This window comes from Candoia aspera, chromosome 6, assembly GCF_035149785.1.
Source record: "Candoia aspera isolate rCanAsp1 chromosome 6, rCanAsp1.hap2, whole genome shotgun sequence".
NCBI classification, from domain to species: domain Eukaryota; kingdom Metazoa; phylum Chordata; class Lepidosauria; order Squamata; family Boidae; genus Candoia; species Candoia aspera.
The window spans coordinates 64,648,140-64,669,052 of record NC_086158.1 but is presented as its reverse complement, the minus strand read 5'-3'; the positions used below and the strand labels follow the sequence as shown (position 1 = coordinate 64,669,052).

Genomic DNA, 20,913 nt, shown 5'->3' with positions numbered 1-20,913 from the left:
TAGAGTGGGCTTCAAATGCTGCAAAGAAATGGTCCAGGATATTTATGTGACCTGGAACTATAGCTTGCCCCTCCCTTTAAGTAGTAAGATCATCCTGGTAATTCCCCAACTAATTTTTATTTTTTTGTCTTTCTACCCCTTAACCCTCTTCTATTGAACAGGCTTGCACCAAAACCTCCACTTCATGTGCCTAGGCCCTGCAATGCTGCCTATATGAAATGAAAAAATTGAACACCATTTTTATTCTGAAAAAAAACCAGAAGTTTGCACTATTTTCCAGCTGGAAATTAATATTTTTATATCAACCAGTAGAATTTTTAATGTTCAGTATCCCATTGTTTTAAGAACTCTGAGCTACTGCCTTTGGTGCTATAGTGTGTGAAGGTGGTCTGCGTCCTTGCTCAGGAACTTATAAATTATTAATTTATACTGATATTTATTACAGTGCAGAGCACTGTGGTAAATATTATTTCATCATCATCAAGTTTTCCTAGGATGGAAGCCATTTTTATGAAGTTTAAGCAGTCTTGAACCATCCATTTTAAATTTCACAGCAGGCTATATAATACCTCTCAGTGTTCGTTGTTCAGTTTAGTTCTGTTCTTTGCAGGATGCTGACTAAGGCTAAAATAAAATTGATGAAATCAGGGACCAATGAAAGTTCAAATCCAGTTATTTTTTTATTTTTTTTGCCAAGATCTGGAGGTAAATATAATTTTGGGGGTAGAATTTACAAGAAGGTGAGGTAAACAACTGCCAGTGCTGTTCCTATTGATATTCCCTTAGAAAAATGGAAAAAAAATACTATTTGTAAAAATCAAGGCATACTGTGAGATTTAATTTAAAAGCTTACAGTAAGCAAAGGTAACCAGAAATTCACTGTGATTATGCATATACCAAACGGAAGTTCAATCTACCTCTAGTGAACTGTGCATATAGAACGTAACTGTTTTTGGAGACAATACAAAATGTGATGCGTGCAAAATCTATCTCCATCATCATGGTGCAGATGCACATTAAATATACACTTAATTAACTCTGAGGCTTAAATACCTATCCCAAGGTCAGCAGTTTTATTTTGATGAGAAATCCAGCACCAAGAATCCATTTTTAATTGTAACAGTCTCAAGTTAATTTCTTGGAAGTATTTATTTCAATTCTATAGCATGTTAGTCATCTGTTCCAGTATTACAATGGCTTAAGGAAATCTTCAGATAAATTGTACCAGCACAAATAATTTCTCTTTTGTAATACACAAAAATATCCCTGTAGTTGCCTACAACTGTATATCCTCTCTCACTGTACTGTAATTTTAAATGCCTGTTTTTCAAGACAGTGTATAGGTTTTCAAATAGCTTCTTAAAGTACTGTATATTGGAGACCATTTTAATTAGAAATGGTGTGTAATTTCTATCATAATGCATTTTTCAAGCTTTCAAGTCTTCTCGGTGTTTCTGTATATGTGTGCATGTATCTGTATGTATGTGAGTATACATGTGTGTGTGTTTGTGTGCACTTGTGTGTCCGTGTGCACACAGCTATGCACATGAGGCAGGTACTTCGATGATTGGTTTCCAACAATACAGCACAAGGTACTTGTCCTTTTCTTACTCTGTGGTGCAACGGATCATATGGCCACAAAGGTTATAGGTATTTTTATAGTTCAGTAATACCAATCCAGCTCAAATGCTTATTTACCCTTTATAGGACTTGTTTCATATACAAAATAGCAAGTAACTCAGCATGGGACAGTTTTTACTTTTTAAAAACATATTACTATAGAAGTTATATTTCAAAAAATATTTCTTACAAAATGCCGTACATAGTAACAAAAATACATTTTTTAGGCCTTCATGCTAAAAGAAAACCCAAAACACTGACTTGAGGGTATTTAGCACTTCCAAAGACCAGATTCCTACAGAGATACTCTTTTGAGTAAAGCTACCATATTTGGGCTGAAAAATAGCAGATGACAGCTAGATGGCAAGAAGAAGATATAGACAAATCTTTGTGGTTTGTTTTTTTTCTGCTGGCTGGTGATTGTCCAAGTTTTTGCAGCCCAGATTTAGTAGTCCTAATACTGATGGTTGGGACCAGAGCCAACATCTTCATTCATCCAGTCTTTTTACTTTGTCAGATATGTGACCTAACCATGCCTTTACTTTTTACTCTTCATCTTCATATGTCCACTGATTTTATAAAAATAATAAGCTCTTATATTGCCAAGAAGTCTGAAGAATTCAACACTTCAAAAACATTTTCAAAACAGCCTTCAGAATGAATCTATTAAAACATTTCTATATATTTAGTACAAGCTACAGATTAGAAATACTTCCTTAGTCTATTTTCCATGGAATAGGAAAACTTGTTCTTCCAAATTACATCATTTCCCACCTCTGAGTTTTTCCTAAACAAACAGTAGATGTGCTATGGTAAAATAGTATGACCTTAATGTGTGTATCTTAGAAATAAATAAGATTGTCATATTAAATAATTCAATGTATGAATTAAAACACACAAACTAAAATGTGATCTTGTCCTTTATGCCTGTTACATGCAAGCTTAATAGCAGAGCTGCTGCAAGGTGTTTTACTGTGTGAGACAGATGGCTACAAAACCACCTATCATATAGCTGTAGAAAGTGCCAACTGTGCTGACACTTAACTTCTTAGATTAATACAGTAAGAGAATTTTCAGTCACTTTGCAGGACAAACCATGTGGCATTACAATGTATTGTGCAATACTTTGCTGCTATTTCCACCTGCAGCCATCTTACTGGGCTTATTGGTAGAGCCAGCTTTCTTAGGAAACCTTCTTAGAAAATGTTTATGATGTAAAGACTTGCAAAATAATATATGAGTGTTAATTTTCTGAAGTACAGTAGTCCAGTGATCAAACCCAATGTTTTCTAAAATATTAGCTGTTATGATCAGATCAATACGTACTTCTTACCTGCCTTCCTCTTGTGCTGAATTTTCTGTTCACTGATTTAATGTTCTTCTAGCAACTTAGATATGCATGAATATGCTTGGTGACTAAATATGTAGCTCTATAATTGACTATAATAGAAGCCTGCATAGAGGTTCCCAGGATTCCAAATATACTACATATTTATTTATAAGATTTGTATCTTGCTCCATTATGCTTCATATAAATTCAAAACAACAGACAAATAATACATTAAAAATGAAACTAAAATTAAGATCAACAATAAAATCAGTTAAGCACACAGACACACATGCATGCATGCAATGAAAGAAAAAGAACAATGCCAGAGGACTCCTGCTTAACTGGTAAATATTTTTCATTATTTCATGTATTTCATCTCCAATTATAAAGGACCACATGTAAGAGGATAGAGTTTTGGTGCTAGATACGACTGTGCTTTTTTCATGAAAATGGCAAATTGTGAATTCATCTATCCCAGTACAATCTACACTGATGACTTAGATTTCTCAGAGAAAAGTAAGATCTTTTCCAGTTTGACTACCTAAAATTTATTGAACTTCCCATGACTCTGTCATCTGCTGTCCGTTTACAGTCAGAAAGTCTCCCAGCATTTATTTTCTCCCCTGCTAACTAGCAAAACAGTAATTCAAGGCTTGTTTCATTAGTGGCATGGATGTACTGACCTATCGTAGCAATTATTTTAGTCCAAACAGCAGCAGGGGAGCATAAGATAAATGTATTTCTGTCTTTGGTTTAGCAATTTTATATAAAAATGTATTTTTAATTAACAGAACTACATTTGTTTCTTCCTTTTAACAATACTTAACCAATTGAATCCCTCTAAGAAAGGATGTTTTGCATCATTTCCTGTGGTTATAACATTGACCAATATCTTAATATATAAAGCTGCTTCCAGCTCCCAGGTCTTTTGGGTCATCCCTGTTGTATATGCAACATGCTATGTTCCAAAGTCACTAATCTTTGCTTCCTAATAGAGAAAACCAGCACCAGAAGACCTTTATTTTTTTCCCTGGTACATAATGTAACTTTTCCAATTACTGTGCCCTGTATGTAGGCAACAGCAGTGATGCTTATGAGCAAACCAGATAAAAATATCCATATCTCAAAATAAAGCAAAATGGAATCATCTAGAAAACAATTTGGTTCATAAACCTTGCTTATGTTACTATGTAATTATTGATATTTTAATTTATAATGCTTTTTGGAAAACGTTAATGTAATATTTATGTTAAATAAGAGGAGTTACTGATGGCTGTAGAACTGTTTTTTAAAATGGGGTTTGCCAGGTGCGGTTAGGATTCTTTATTTCATGCCTCTTAAGTAGTTTGTAGGTTTTTTGAGGGTTTTGCCCTTCCTTTCTCCATGAAAATTAATTCTATTTGACTGTCATTCAAAATAAATTTGTAACAGCTTATTAAAAAGATGATATTTCATCTAGCAAGAATCCTGGGAAAAGGCTGCCTTATAAAAATATTGAACTATGTAAAATTTATTCTTTCTTTGGTACATTAACTCATCATTTTCTCTATTTATAAATAAGTGGGAGCAAAACTATTTAAGAAATATAACCCTCATTTAGAAGTCACTCTATGTGTTTTCAGTGCCCCAATCTAGCAGGCATTATAGACCTGTGGTTGGGTGCTGGTGCATGAGAAATAAGATCACTCTGTGCAGGTATCAATCAGTACTGGATCTCACAACATGTGCAATGTGCATAACACAAGTTAGGCAGGGGTCAAATGCATATTGCAACAGAAATCTACATATGATCCAGTCAATCTGATCTTATCTGGCATTGTGTAAGTGAGAAGAAACACGTTTCTGTGTCTGTTTCTGAGTCTATTGTTCCCTGTTACGAAAGGATTCAATAAAAGTATCAATCAACTTAAGAGAATCTTTTTTTCTTAATTACAACAAAGCATATCAATTTTAATTCTACAGCTGGAGTGATAACAGCAGTGCATTGCTAATTCCTGAAACCAGGTCTTCCAAGGCAAATCCTCTTTAGTTTCTCAACAGGATATTATAGACCTCTTCTGAGGAAAACAGATACATAGATCAAACTGTGAGGTTTTCGATGAATGGCAGCAGAGCTTCCCACCATCATGGTGTGTGGGGGCATCTTAGGATGTGCAGGATCTTAAGCCATCATGTTCTTGCTAAACAGTTGGGAACTACTCCAGCTTGAGGGCAAATCTCACTCCATTGGAAGCACTGCTTTGGGAAAAAAGAGGTGTGGGTGGGTTTGAATGCAATAATCTCCATACCTGGGGGGTTTGGCTTTAGAAAGAGGCAGTTCTCCTGTCCTCATGTTGCCAAAAGATTCTGTACAGTTATGGCCCTGCTGGACGTCTTCTGATGAAGAGGAGGAAATAGAGCTAGGGGCAACTAGGGATAACAGTCCTGGAGGGGGTGATACCAGCACTGTTGTAGCCAATGACTCCACTCTGGCTGAGGCAGATCCAGTAAGAATTCCTGCCTGCACCCACTAACAGCCTCTCAGATTTCTTAAATCAATTCACCCAGTGCTGAGCAGAGGCGTGCTTTAAAGATACAACAGCAGAGGGCCGACTGGCCAAAAGCAGGCCAGCAGGAAAGTAGACTCTAATAAGTAATGAACAAGCTGTTCATTTGGGTAGAAAATAAGCATTGGTGATTTTTTTGGCCTTGCCCCAAGAGAAAATGCTGAAAATGTTTCAAGCCTCAACTCTGTTGTATTTACCTTGCTGTGCCTTGCTTAGAACTCTGGATTCCACCCCACTGTATCTGTCTTTTCCCGTGGATTAATTCCTTGATTACTGGATTCCTGGTCTCGACCTATGTCAAGTTTGGTGACCAGTTGCCATCCTAACATACTGGTAAATAGGTCTTTTTCTCCTCTAAAAGTTCTTCCTAAGCTTAGCCTATCACTGGACTGTGGCTGTCCAGTGCTACCTTGTTGGCTGGCAGCTAGCACTGCAGGCACAGAAAATGTGTTCTTATCCTGGCATGAATAATCATGCATAAATATATTTGTTACAAATGTATAAAATGCTGTTTGAAGTAGCAAAATAACTAATGAAATTTGAATAATAATAATAAAAATTAAAAATGCATGCAATCAGTACATACTAAGACAGCACATACAGTATTTTTTTTAAAGAAATAATATACACACACACACACTATATATATATATATATACTTACTTACTTCAGAATGTAAGTGCCATGCTAGGTAAAATTTATGCCCATTTGGTCCAAATTCGGACTCTGGTCTCATGACACATTTAACTGACCTAGGGAAGGCTGTACTATGGAGATTCCAAATAACCTAATGGAAAGGCATTTAGCCTGAAACAGACCCAGTCTTGATTAGGGTTAAACTCTCTTCCCCCAATCAGCCACGTAATGAGAACTAATGACCATGGGGTTAACTAACCCTTCTGTCTCCCAAGACTAAAATTTATTTATTTATTTATTTGATTTCTATAGCCGCCCATCTCAGCAAGTGACTCTGGGCAGCTTACAACAATGAAACTATAAAACAGTTAAAACAATTACAGTTAAAGTAATTAAAATATAAAATAAATATACATGGCTACCAAGTAAGCAATGTATGAATGTTAATACAGCCAAGAGGCGGGACCATCCACAAGCTTGAAGCCCCAGGCCCGGGCACAAAGCCAGGTCTTCACAGCCTTACGAAAGGCCAACAGGGTTGGGGACATCCTAATTTCTGGAGGGAGAATGTTCCAGATGGCAGGCGCTACGGAAGAGAAGGCATGCCTTCTAGTTCCCGCCAACCGACATTCCCTGGCTGACGGGACCCATAGCATACCCAACCTGCTAGATCGAATTAGACAGGTAGAAACAACTGGGAGAAGACAGTCCCTTAGGTAACCTGGTCCCAAGCCATGAAGGGCTTTAAAGGTGACAACCAGCACCTTGAATTGCACCCGGAAGCACACCAGCAATCAATGCACCTCACGTAACAATAGTGTTACCTGTGTCGATTATCTGACACCATTTACTATCCGTGCAGCTGCATTCTGCACCAGTTGAAGCTTCCGAATGGTCTTCAAGGGCAGCCTCATGTAGAGCGCATTACAGTAGTCCAGACGGGAGGTCACGAGGGCATGAGTGACTGTGAGCAAAGCCTCTCGGTCTAGGAATGGGCGCAGCTGGTGCACAACCCAAAGGTGTGCAAAGGCCCTCCTAGCCACGGCTGCCACCTGCTCTTTGAGCAAGAGCTGTGAGTCTACAAGGACCCCCAGATTGTGCACCGGGTCTGTCTGCTGCAGTGCAACCCCATCCAGGACCAAAGATGGAAAAACCTTACCACCAGGAGGCCCACCAACCCAAAGCCACTCAGTCTTACTTGGGTTGAGTCGAAGCCCATTGCACCCCATCCAGGCCCTTACAGCCTCCAGGTACTGGGTCAGGACATCCACGGCATCACTTAGGCGGTCTGGGGTAGAGATATAAAGCTGAGTATCATCAGCATATTGATGGTATCGTACTCCAAACTGTCGGATCACCTCCCCCAACCGTCTCATGTAGATGTTAAATAGGAAAGGGGAGAGAACTGAGCCCTGAGGCACCCCACAAAGTAGGGGACGTGGGCTGGACCTCTCCCCTGCTATCAACACCGACTGGAACCAACCCCTGAGGAAGGAGGAGAACCAGCACAATACTGTGCCGCCCACCCCCAACTCCTGAAGCTGATCCCGAAGGATACCATGATTGATGGTATTGAAGGCCGCTGAGAGGTTAAGAAGAGCGAGAATGGTCGCACTGCCCCTATCTCGCTCCCACCAGAGGTCATCTAAGAGTGCGATCAATGCCATCTCAGTCCCATAAGCCAGCCTGAATCCTGACTGAAAAGGGTCCAGATAATCCCCTGCATCCAGGGTCCTCTCTTTACTGAAGAGATCAGTAAAAAAAGGACATCTCTAAACATTCCAACTTTATGTTTTCTTTGCTCTGTGCCAGCCCTAGTAAGGACATGCAAAAGGGAAGGAAATGGGTACAGTGTGGTCTTCGGTATTGTTGATCCTAATCATAGGAATTATCACAGGGATTTTTCCTTTTCTTTCTCATTCCAACTTGAAGGGGGAAAAAAGTGGAGGATGGGACAGGAAGTGACAGCCATCCAACTTCCTTTGCGGGAATGAGTAGGACTGTAAAAATAGTCACAAGTCAACCCCAGCCAGAGAATAGATGACTAATTCTGTGTTATGGGAAAATGGCTCTGTGTTACAAGTGACCCAACAGATGCAATCAAGAAGCATATAAACGTGGATAGTCAGTGGCACACTTCTTTCACTGCTGATTCCAGCAGTACTTTGTGATTCTGCAGATAGTTGTGGTAAACTGCCACAGTTGATAATCTGAACCTGAAGAACTTATCAAGTCCCCTTTTAAAAATCCAAATTTATGGGCATTGCACTCTGTCACTACTTCCTTAATGCTAACCTTTTCCCTAGGACTGCATGGCTATTGTGTGAGCCCAGAAAAAGATGTGGCATCATTAAGAAGGTGTTTACAGGTGCAGTGAGCACCCTCACACTCTAAACCACCTTTTCTGTTTTAGATTCAAACAGTTTTACATCCCTATTAATAACTGAGAGCTGGTGGGATGATTCTCATGACTACTACATAACAAATGGTTGTGAACTACTTTTTGAACTACAACTAGCTCAGAAACAAAGAAGCAATAGACACAGAATACTGTGTCCAGTTCTGGGCACTACAGTTCAAAAAAAGGACCATGGCAAATTGGAATGAGTTCAAAGAAGAGCTACAAAGATGTTGAAGATTGTGGAAACAAGCCCAATGGGGAACGATTAAAGGATGTGAGAAAGACTGAAGAGAAATACACTAGTATTCTTCAGATATCTGAAAAGAAGCATTTACTTTCTACTCCCCCAAAGGGCAGGACCAGAATCTGTGGGTGTAAACTTACAAGGACACAGAGTAGGTAACCTTTCAGGTGCCTTCAAACTCAAATCTAAATTAATAATCTGTGATTATATATTTTATGAGCTGCAATTACCATGCTGACTTTCTGTGTATATAATGTAAAAAAATATTTTTTACATTCCTACAAGTGAACTGTAGGAATGTAAAAAATATTTTTGAAATTAAAGATAATGCAACAAGAAAAGACAGGAGACATTTGAGAGCAGGTGCAACAATTTGAGGTGTTTCTATCCCAAAAGAAAGATTTTAATGCTGAATATTTACTGTTCAGACATGTTTTACGGCAAGAAATGGGATGTATGAAATGCAATGTGAGCTGCCTTTAGGACTCATTCTGATGAACAAAAGGTCCTACCACCATTCATTCTTTGCTGTAGGAAAAGCAACTGATGTATAATCTGAACTGTTGATAACATGATCCTTGAAATATTTTCATGGAAATTAAGTCCCATTAGATGAAATCAATTATTCCATATAATGTGTTTAGGATTGTTTAACAGATCATTCTGTACATTATAGATATTAGAATCCAATGCATTCATTTTTATGAAACACATCTTTATAATGCTTACAATTATATTTGCTTTATTTTATATATGGCACTATATTACAGTTTGTCTTACTTCTGTCCACGCTTTATAAAGATTATTACAGTAATATGTCAAAAGAAAATATGTTTCAATATTAGGACACTATATTTTCTTTTAAACATATCAAATAAATTGTAAATACATCTTTAGTTATGTACTATTTTGTATTTTATTAAATGCTTTTGCAAATTGAGTGATTTATTGAGGAAATAAATGTTTAATTACTCTGCAGTTCAAACAGGGCATAATTTATAAACAAACACATTTAACTAAGAATAAAGATTTTCCTTCTACAAGTACATTTAAGAATTCAATCTTATATAGAGTTACTGAGGAATAAATCTCATTAAAATCAGTAATTTTTCATAGACTTTACAGTTATTTATTTTAATGAGTATGGCCTCAGAATGTTAGGAAAAAAATAGTTAGGCAACTAAATGTATCAATTTTTCCTGTGGCAGGGTAGACATCACGCTGAGCAGTTCTTATGTTGTTCACTTGATAAATAAGACAGCGTTTGTTGGATTGAAATTCTGTCCAACTCAGAGTGCATAGAGGGTTCTAGATCACAGTACATGTATGCAGAATAAAACATCCCTTATGCCTTCTTGGAAATCATGCCATGCATACAGCTATAGAAATAAGATGGAAAACAACTCTAAGGCAGGAGCAATGATTTCATTAGGAACTGAAGATACGTTTGTTCTATATACTAAACAAACTCTCAGGTCTCATTGCTGGTTTCACAACAAAGACTGAGAGGAAGCTCAGAAATATATCCCTGGTAATCAACTACTAGTCTTTTATCATTCTGAAAAAAATATTAAAATAATCACATTATTTCAATGGCAGGAAGATAAGAAATAATAGGTGTCTGCTAACAGGTAAGACATTAAATTAAGTTTTCTCCAGTATGAAGATGTTAATGGACACAGTTGGAAGAAAATTAAAATGTAATTACAGAGTTATCAGCCTGAAGGAAGAGACATACTTGTTAAGCTACCAATATTGTTTATGCTGTTCATATATTATAATTTATATTGTATATAAATTTGTTGCTGCTGTTAAGATCTTGACTGAGAGAATAAATCTCTCAGTCATAACAAGTGTAACAACCTTTGCTACAGTGATTGAATTAATTATTAAAGTCACAAGGACCAATGGATTTATCAGATACATTTATTTCTCTGAAGTAGAAAAAAGGATTCTGAGGCGGAAGGAGAAAAATCCATTACTGGATTTCCTCTCCCGTTTAGTAGCCATAATCTGTAGCCATCTACTTCTACAGAGACACTTCAACCTCAGAAAGCCTGAGAAGGCTCTCAAGTTCTCTCAGCTATGTGCCACGAGAACAATTTAGACCAGCTAGAGAGCCACTCTAAATTTATTTCATCTTATTGCTTTGCAATCAAACTGGAATCCAACATCAACTAAAAAGCCTCAGGCTCCCTATCCATGCTATACACAGTTGTTGTGAATTTGTTTTATACCACCACTACCATATGGTGCCACTGTTTCTAAAAATCTCCATATGGTGGATGTCATTTATAGGGCTGCACAAAGCATTCAGAAGAATATTATACGAAGTGCATTGATAAGAGTGAAAGCACCTGTCCTTGACGGGTAGAAGTAGTAATGTCCCTGGAAGGCTGGGTCCAGCTGTTGGAGACTTACCCAAACAATACTGCACAATTCACAGACAACACTTCTGCTGGGACTGCCACTGAAGCAAAGTTCATGTGGAGATGATCTAGAAAAGCCTTCAAGCAGCCTTTCTGAGCCTACTAGAGGACAGTGCTGCTTCAGAGTTTTCAGGAGTGACACTTCCTTCATGTCAGCATACTTTGTGACGCACTCTATCATATGCTTTGCACAAACCCATATATATACGCTCAAGTTTTGCATACAGTATATTTTAGTAGTGTTCTGGATCTTAACTTTCATGCAATTTCTAAAATGACAGTCACATTTTAAATATGAGTATGATGCAAAATTTATTAACCAATTCAACTTGTAATTTTCAGTTGTGAACACAGATCTCGAAAGCTTAGATTCAAATTCTGTGATCCTGGTCAATTAACTTATAACCCCAACTAAAACAAAAACAAATGAGCCAGTTTTGTGTAGCAGTTAAAGGCACCATGCTATCAACTGGGAGATTGTGAGTTCTAGTCCTGTCTTAGGCACAAAGCCAGCTGGGTGACCTTGGACCGGTCACAGTCTCAACCCTAAGAAGGAGGCAATGGCAAACCATTTCTGAAAAACCTTGCCAAAAAAACCTGCAAAGGCTAGTCCAGGCAGTCGCCAGGAGTCAAAAACTGACTCAAAGGCACAAAAACAAAAACCATCTCAAGTATAAATATGAGATTTCTTTTGTATGTTTGGGGGGATGCCTTTGAATCACTCTTGTTTCCTGGCAATTGCTTAGGAAGTCCCTGCCATTTTCTTGACATTTTTTAAAGTGGTTTGCCACTGCCTTCTTCCTACGGCTGAGAGAAAGTGACTGACTCAAAGTCACCCAGCTGGTTTTGTGCCTAAGGCAAGACTAAAATTCACAATTTCCTGATTTTTAGCCCAGTACCTTTAACCGCTACACAAAACTGGCTCTCATAAATTAATATTCTTTGAAACAATTCTCTTAGTAAGGTTTCCAATTTATAATCTGTAGACTGTGCTCATATTTTTGTTACGATAAAGTCTCAGAAGAAAGTATTTGTGTGGCAACTGTACAGTTGTTTTATTTTTTGCTATAGTAAGAAAGTTGTGAGAAAGTTTGACTGTAAGCTTTGTAACACAAAGCTGGGTCAAGATATTCTGAAGCCTGAGATGAAGGACAAAGTGGCATTGATTCTTACTCTTCATTTAAAGCCAGTTTAGTTAAATTCTAGCCCAAGACACTACAGGGCAGAATTCATCATGTCAGGCAGCACTACACAGTTTTCTCAGTTAACATCTTACCACCTCTCCCCATTACTCAGCATTTGTTTCCTGACAGGGCTACTTTGCCTAATGCTATGGCTGATCTTAGATATGCAATAACTAAATATTTCTCTCTTTTCAATAATAAAAGAAAGGAGACTTGTTCTACTAGAGAAAAAAGGGGTGAATGTGGTGAAGGGAAAATCCCATCCTCCACAAAGGCTACTCTGATGGAGAAAGTATGGGGATTGAAGAAGAACATTGAGGGAAAGAGCAGACACCAGAGGTCAACATAGAAAAATCTAGAGAGAAGACACCTGCTTGATTTCTTTAAGTTAGTTTGAACTGCTTAGGTTCCAAAGAGTCTGTTTTGGTTTTCTAACCCTGTCCCTAAATGCTCAAGGGACTAGGGAGAATAAATCTCACCAGGTTCTCTACACCTTTGGAGAGTCCAGTGTTTGCTTTCTGTTACTCACTGCACCTTTCTGTCTACAAAAGTCTCTGCCAATGTGATAAAATGTTTGACCTCTTCAAGTATTGTAAGAAATCCAAAATCATAGCAATACAGTATGTCTAAAAAAAACATACTGGTTTCGTCGCACACGTTTTAAATTGTAATCATGAATCTTGACCTGCCCAGGAAAGCTAGATCTTTACAAGATCAGAAAAGTTTGAGTTTTAGAATTGATTTCCTCTTAATCTGCCTGATGTTCTATCACTGATCCTTATATAACAAGACAGTTTGAAGGATTATTTCATGTTGTTTATGTTAAAGAACAATTGCAGTAAGTTCATGTCCAATTACTATGGCAGAATCTGAATTTAATGAACTATGCACTTATGAAGTAACATGGAACTTTGGCTCAGTATTCTGGCATGAAAGAATGAGAGCTGTCAAACTGTTTCCAAAAGTGGCTTATCTTTTAAGAATAAATACCAAGAGCTAAAGTACAAAAGATGTTCAGTCAAATGCAGTTTGGCTGTAATATTAACATTAATTTGTTTTAACAAATGCAATTAGAGGCAGCAAATTAAATTGAGAGATAAATGAGAACGAGCCCATTATTTTTCCAACTGTTTCATTCCCACTTTATATCTTCTTGTATTTATCTCTATCCCTGTAGAGGCAAAAAGAGAATGGGGGAAGGATATTTTACTGCAAAAATGTTATGAGAGGTTTAGGCATCACCTTACATTATTATGGTCTTCTGGTTAGGCAGAGCAATCCTGAAGCTTGATATAAAGAATTCTGACATTAGAACCTCCAAGAGATCCAAATCCTTTTCTGGAGCCTGTCAGCAGAACAGAAATGGGGGAGCAGCAATATTTTTTCTTTCTTTCCCTCAAGAGGTAACTTTTTCCAGTTCTAGGGGTTATATAAATTCCCCCTTCTCCTGCCTGGACTATAGCACAGCTTCTCCTAGTATACTGATGGTTGGGTTCTCTTATCTATTTTTTCTTTCTCTGTCATCAGAGATTCAAAAATTGGAGAACTGGGGTTTAAAAAAATTCACATGGGCTGGATATAGCAGTTTCAAGGTTGAATCTCCCCCAAGGTTGGTCCTTCCTCTCCCCTCCCACAGAAAATGAGATTTGTTCTATTCTATAGTCATAGAATAATCTCTCTGAGCCCATAGGACTACATCTTAAGTTTGCATTGTACATTGCATTTCATAAAACAAAACAAAAGAAAAAAATTAGGGGTAAAAAACATACCCAGCCAAAGTTAATGAGTAAGTTTTAGATTCAAGAAAAACGGTTGTGAAAAAACTGTGGTAGCATTTTTTCCAGTGACATTAGAGTATAGGAAGAAAAATGGTTATGAATCCATTTCCAGTTCACTAGATCAAAATAATTATTGAATCCAAATGGAAATCCAAGTGGATTTCAAATGGATCGTGGGTGGCAGGCTTTAATAAAAATAACAGGAATTCAGCTGATCACACTCATTCTCACCTTTACACAGGAATATAGTCTTTGGAGAACACTCTACATATAAGTACAAATTCAGTTTGACCGTGTAAAAACAAATTCACTTTTTCAATTGGTTGATTTCATTAATGAATGTTTACAGAACAATTCCAAAGATCTAACCAGAATTTCTATTAAGCTCAATGAAACATATTCATAGATAATTCTAAACAGCCTAATGCCCTAACAGAGCAATCCAATGAGTCAGAGGTAAATCCCACTGTAGTCAGTAGTATTCTCTTAGTCTTAAGTGTCTAGGATGGCATGCTTATTATGGAAACTGTGCTTTCTGCCTCAACGGCCTCCAAATATAAGGCCAAGTTACACTACTGGCTGATGTAAAGCTGCACTATCCTTAAGAATTCAAATTATATTAGCAGTCTTTAGGATTATATTCAAGATCCCGACTATGATCCATTTCTTACTTTGTCAATTATCATTCTCACTGTGTTCTATTGCAGAAAACCTGTTACACTAAAACCCTGCAGTGCAACTCCCTGGCATTGGTTCATTTTAATAAACTGCTTGTTAGTTTGCCCTTGGCTGCTTGATTCTTAAAAAAATAAAAGATCCAGGGGGTGGGGGAGAGGGAATAAGCATATTGTGTCCTAGTCATATTCCCTTACGAGCATCTACTATTTGCAAGCAGAGAAAACCCTCACTGACATTAATCAGGATCATGGTTGAGAAAAGTGTTTAAGTGCCCAGATTCCATAGTTCCTACCCAGCTCGTCAAAAATTCAGCACAGCAGGACACATGATGTGACAAACAACATATTGAGTTGTGCTAACTATTAGCATATGGATTTTAAATTCAAACTCCAAAGGACAGAAAAACTTAGTAGTACTGTAAAAACTGGTTATCATTAAAGTAAGATGGTTTTAAAATTCAGATAAATGTAAAATGCCAGAGAAAATCCTGAAGAAGGAAACATTTTAATCAAAGTGTCCAAGAATGAGTAACAGCCATACAGGAGAAAAGAAAACAAGCAGAAATCAATCTTCATGGTCTCACCTTCCTGGCAAGAAAGATTAAGATGCACTTTCTTCAAATAAGCGTGAAGGGGTAGATGCAGCAAGATCAACAGACACACTGCTTAATTGCTTTTTCTTTTCTTCTATTATTGAAACCACACTCTTAAAAAAAAGAAAAATTAGCAAGTTAATTGACAGAGGATGAAGAATGTTAATAAATTAGAAATCAGGGGTAATTCAAGTAAGATACATCCCTACCTGTCTGTTCAAGCCTCTAGCCATTTCCAGAGCACCCTTACCAAACTGAAAAGCAACACATCAAACAAATGACATATTCAATTTACTCTTTAAGTACTGTGTATATAGGTAGGTAGGTACATGTATGCAGAGAGAAAAAAAATATTAATACCTCATTTTTAATATCAGGATCTGCTCCCCTCTCTAATAATAATGCAACCAAATCTTCTTGATTATTTAAAGCTGCCACCTATAAGATAAGGAAAGAAATACATGCAGTTTAATGCTTCATGCTTTTCAATAACTGGAGAACTTAATGGGCTTTTTTGCACAAGACAAAATTCATACTAAATGTCACTTGCACATAAGCACTATCTGAATCTCATATGTTGTTCTCCTTTTGCAATGAAGATATGCAAAGGTGCCAATATGTTGAAAGTAAGTATGTTCATTGAATGAGTTTCTCCTATATGAAGGATTCCTTCAATTTCTTATGTAGCAAATTTGTGATCTGAAAAGCATTCTAAACTTAATCGAAGAATCCACTGCCAAACAACTTCTGTATTGTTGCTGAGAAAATTATACAGATGTACAGATGTCACTAGAAATTGAGCTCATTTCATCAGACTTGACTTTTATGTGGTTTTATTTAACTGTTTCATTTACAGACAAAACAATACATGTGAGAAGGGTGTTTTAATCCCAGATGGAGTATTCTTCTTCATGAGCCTCTCATCAATTGCCATTTCTTTTTTGTTGTATATCCCACAGTTGTTTCTCTGCATAATTTTTTTTCCTCACAGAAAATATACAAAAGCAATAGAATTCTGTAGAGAATAAATTGAGAACTCTCTCTCTTCAATGAAAATCAGTGTTTGCATTTTGTCAGCAAGTGCTGCCATATAAGGACAACAATTGAGATCATACAGGCATTGCCTAATATTAAAATGTTATTCTAGAGAAATTATATAAGTACCCAAGCACCAACAAGTTTTGTTCCTTGTCTGCCTCAGGCATGAGCAAAATATTATATTCTTGACAGCTGCTTGTTCTTCGGCCTTTCAGTTTTGTGTTTCTGTCACAGACAGAGCAACAGGCAAAGATGACCGATTTCCTGGATAAAAGGAAAGTCTGCCCTAGTAGTAAGAACCATGGATCTTAGGGTTTCATTGGGGTAAAACTGGGCACTCAACAAAAACCTGAACAGAAACCATGACATGTGTTATCTTGTCCAATATTAGTTTTTCCAAACACACTGATCCCCCTTACGTGTTGTCTTTGTAGTATACTTTTAAAACACATTATACATATGTTCATAAAAATGTAATTTGCAAGTTGGTCATAACCCATCTAGCCTCAAGCAACATAACAGGACAGGAAAATCTGGCATGCTGGATCCAGTACAGGTGCTGAGATATTTGCTGTATGTCATTTTTATATTATGTAAGTATCCTGAAATTCACTGCCCTGTTAGAATTCTGTTGATAGTTCTAAAGAGGCAGTAAAATATGCCTCTACAAGAGGGAACTGGATATTAATCAGCAATCAGAATCTGGCAATATTATATACGTTTCCCCTTCCCCAGATCATTAAAGTAGCATCCCAAACACCTGTTTTTAAGTGTAGAGAAGTACTTGCTCTCTATGTTGATTGGAGTAAAAACATGACAGAGTTCCTTTTGATCCTTATAACATCTACAAATGCAGTGCTTCAGAAAGATGAATTTCTAAGTAAGAAGAATAAGAAGCCTCATCCTATTAAAGAAATCTGCTCAGACTATTCCATTTCATGCAACAAACCAGAAATGATATTTTGACATAAAATGCCTTGAAAATAGATATCTAAGAGGAAATGAAGTGATACTTTGAAAATGCCTTAAGCTTGGTACTGGTAAGAAATAGTCTTCTTATTCAGGTATAGATTATGCTCCTATAGACAAATTAGGAATAATACATGATATCTGGAAGACTTTCCACCTATGTTTATATAAATATATAAATATAGATACAGACAGAACATTTCTGCTACCAGGTTTCTCCAGACATTTGGGTCAAAACGTTAGGTTTACTCTGCTCCTGTTGAAGGTTTTGTTTTGTTGTTTTGTTTTGTTTTCGTGAGTGGGGTCCTTGCTTTATCCTTGGACACCAGTTATAATATGTTATGACTTTTGTGCTTTTAACCATCAAGAATCACCTGTGTAAGATGTACAGTCATATAAATTATATAAATCAATCAATCAAAAATGTATTTATTTCTGTTTTGAAATAAATTTACTACTTTTTGTGTATAAACAAATGGTCCCTAAGGTAAATATGCTCATAGTGTAATTCACTGGAAACTGTTAAAACTATACATATATATATATGGCAATTAATTTTATACCTATCACTAATTAGTAATGATATCAAACATAGCCACAGAAGAGTCATGTTCATTTCTTGATTATGTATGCAAATTGATATTCTATAGTTCATTATCTTATTTATGGGACATTCAAATGATCCTGTATCCTTAGGACAAAGTATAATGTTTCTTCTATTATTGAAGTTATGACTGAAAACTATTTGTTTCACAACAGCAAAGAGCAGTACAACAATATGAAGAAGGGTAAAAACAATATAGTCTTCAAGCATTTTTCCTGAACTTGGTTAAGAATTGTCCATTTAGTTGCCACTGAGATACAATTGTTTTTTTCCCAACTCAGTTTGAGGAATTTAGAAGTTCTGGAACTCTTTGAAAGAATATGCAGCACATGTTCTCCTTGGTGCCAAATATTCTGTGTGGTTTGAGAGCTGACTGTCTTGTTAAACTATTCCCAGATAACAATTATTATCTTGAAAATACAAGTTGTTTTTCCTTATTGATATTGCACAATCATATCATAAAATTTCTTCTATTGCCAGAGTATTACTAGAGATATATGTTGTGACTTCTGCTCATAGGTAAAATGTGCCATGAATACAATGGCAACTTCTGGAAATATGTCCTGTATACTCCAAGTCTTTTGCCTTTCTCAGCAAGGAAAGGAGTTCTTAAGGTGAATATGGATGTGGGACTGCATGCTTGGACAGAGTCTTCTGCTCAAATGAAGAATTGTGCAAGACATGGCTGTATTTCTCTAATAAAGGACATTTCCTCAGAGGTTTGAGTATTATGCTTTGCAATGGTTGCACACCTCCATGTTTTATCTACAATGAATATTACTGAATAAGAGTGCCATGCATAATAGCATAGGCATCCATAACAAGCCATGATAATGTCAAAACTTAGTGATATAATCACACAAATTATGCAACTACATAATTGCAACATCTGATGGAAGCATGTATGTCATAGCACTTCCATGGTGACTTCATAATGGACATATAATCATTTGTCCCTTCCCTCACCCATCCACAGACACCTATTCTTAACAATATTATACTCCCCAAGTAAGTATTGATCAAACAGGAAGCTACAGCATCTCACAGAGGTCACTCTTACTGAGATTTGAGTACAAATTTCTATTATACATTCTAGTGCTCACACACCATTCAGTAGACTTAAAAACAATCACATAATAATGGTGAAAGGCTATTAGGGGATGCCTACCTTCCATGGTAGAACTTAGGTGCAATCACTGAGAAGATCCTTTCTCTAGATTCCATTGAACATATAACCACCAAAGATAAGACTAACAAAAGGGTATGCCCAAGCTGATACAGGAGGAAGGAGCGGTTTTTCTGTTTTCCTGAACTAAAGTCCTTTCAGGATTTAAAGGATTTAAAAACCAATACTTTTTTTTCCTGGAGACAAAGTGATAGCCAGGACAGCCCTGGCACATACACAGTACCCCCCCACCAAAAGACTTTCTGCATCGTTTTGGATTAGGCAAAGGATCCCTATCTACTGACTTATCCTTGAATTAATTGTGAATTAAGGCTGAATTAATGGTGAATAATGAAGTGGGGAGTTTGAGGCTTAGGAATTTTTAGAACCAATCAGTGCACTCTTACTCTCCTTACTGGGAAACATTCTAGCATGTTACTTAGCAGTACAGCATACCATCAAAGGTGTCTTGCCATCCTTATCTTTTATGTTCACATTAGCTCCAGCGTCTATTAAAAGTGTAGCTACGTCTGTTTTTCCAGTTAATGCACATAATCTTAACAGTGGAGTCCATTCCAAGCCAGAGTCTTTAGAGTCAACCTGTTATAGAAAGAAAAGTCAGAGCCATAATAATATTCTAAATAGTATGCATATTTTGTATCTCCTTTTAAAGTTTGCATTACAGTCTTGGTCTCTTTGCCTTTAACAGCTTCTCCTATTTTTCCTATATTAAACTAATTCATTAAACCTATATTAAACTAATTCAATCTCCTTTCCTTATTATTATTATTATTCCGTTCAATCATGTCCAATTCTCAGAGAATGCCTGGGTAAGTCCCTGAAGTTTTCTTGGCAAGGTTTTTCAGAAGTGGTTTGCCATTGCCTCCTTCCTAGGGCTGAGAGTGAGTGATTGGCCCAAGGTCACCCAGCTGACTTTGTGTCTAAGCAAGACTAGAACTCACGGTCTCCTGGTTTCTAGCCTGGTGCCTTACCCACCAGACCAAACTGGCTCTCTTCCTTATTATAACCTACCCCAAAATCTATTTCTTCTACCAACTCTCTCCTGCAACTTGGCATCATTAGTACCTTCTTCTGCCAGTTAAACAGTCTCATTTTACATCTTTACTATCTTTAGTATACCTTTGTTTTTCACCCTTATTTTTTCCATTTTCCTTCGTGGTTGGCAACAGAGGTATAGCTACTGTTATTTCCAGATGGAAGACCATGTTGTTGATAAATATGGATTAGTAAAAGTAATAGTAGTAAGTTACTGGACAAGATGAATGTAATAGCTTTAAAAACTGTGTGTGTAATAGTTTTAACTTAGATTTTGTTTATTTTCTGGTAATCCTTGAATGTGTTGCATGCAAGAAATGTGTGTAATTACATTCTTCAAAGTGCTGCTGTTATATTACTGTACATTACATGATTCTGTAATTCAAGTATTAGCATTAGATGCTGCAATATTCTTAACCCATATGTTCAATTTAATTTCCATTTATGTTTTCTTTTTTTTTTAATTTAGGGGCCGAACACCTAACTCAAAAGATTTCTTGAAGTAGAAGGGATTTTCTATAAAAAGGCTGGAAGACAAACATTGTTCCATCCTGCTCTTTTATCCTGATGATCTGCTGCTAACAGGGCAACAGATTTATATTCTTCTAGCTAACTAGCCATTATCTCTGACCAATCAAGAACT

General features: G+C 36.8%; 2 protein-coding genes across 2 annotated transcripts in view; one reads left to right on the top strand and one right to left on the bottom strand.

The window, feature by feature from the left end:
* ADAM12 (ADAM metallopeptidase domain 12) overlaps positions 1-1,428 on the top strand; it is a 314,025-nt gene extending 312,597 nt beyond the window's left edge. The window contains exon 23 of the mRNA XM_063307340.1: positions 162-1,428. Coding sequence (XP_063163410.1) covers positions 162-222 — 61 coding nt within the window. The 3' untranslated portion in view covers positions 223-1,428. The remainder of the gene's footprint in view (positions 1-161) is intronic.
* A 14,001-nt stretch (positions 1,429-15,429) lies between these two features.
* Positions 15,430-20,913, bottom strand: part of FANK1 (fibronectin type III and ankyrin repeat domains 1) — an 88,815-nt gene continuing 83,331 nt past the window's right edge. Inside the window, exons 9-12 of the mRNA XM_063307820.1 lie at positions 19,671-19,814; positions 15,799-15,876; positions 15,648-15,692; positions 15,430-15,551 (exon numbers count right to left, since the gene is read on the bottom strand). Of these exons, the coding sequence (XP_063163890.1) occupies positions 15,447-15,551; positions 15,648-15,692; positions 15,799-15,876; positions 19,671-19,814 (372 nt within the window). The 3' untranslated portion in view covers positions 15,430-15,446. The remainder of the gene's footprint in view (positions 15,552-15,647; positions 15,693-15,798; positions 15,877-19,670; positions 19,815-20,913) is intronic.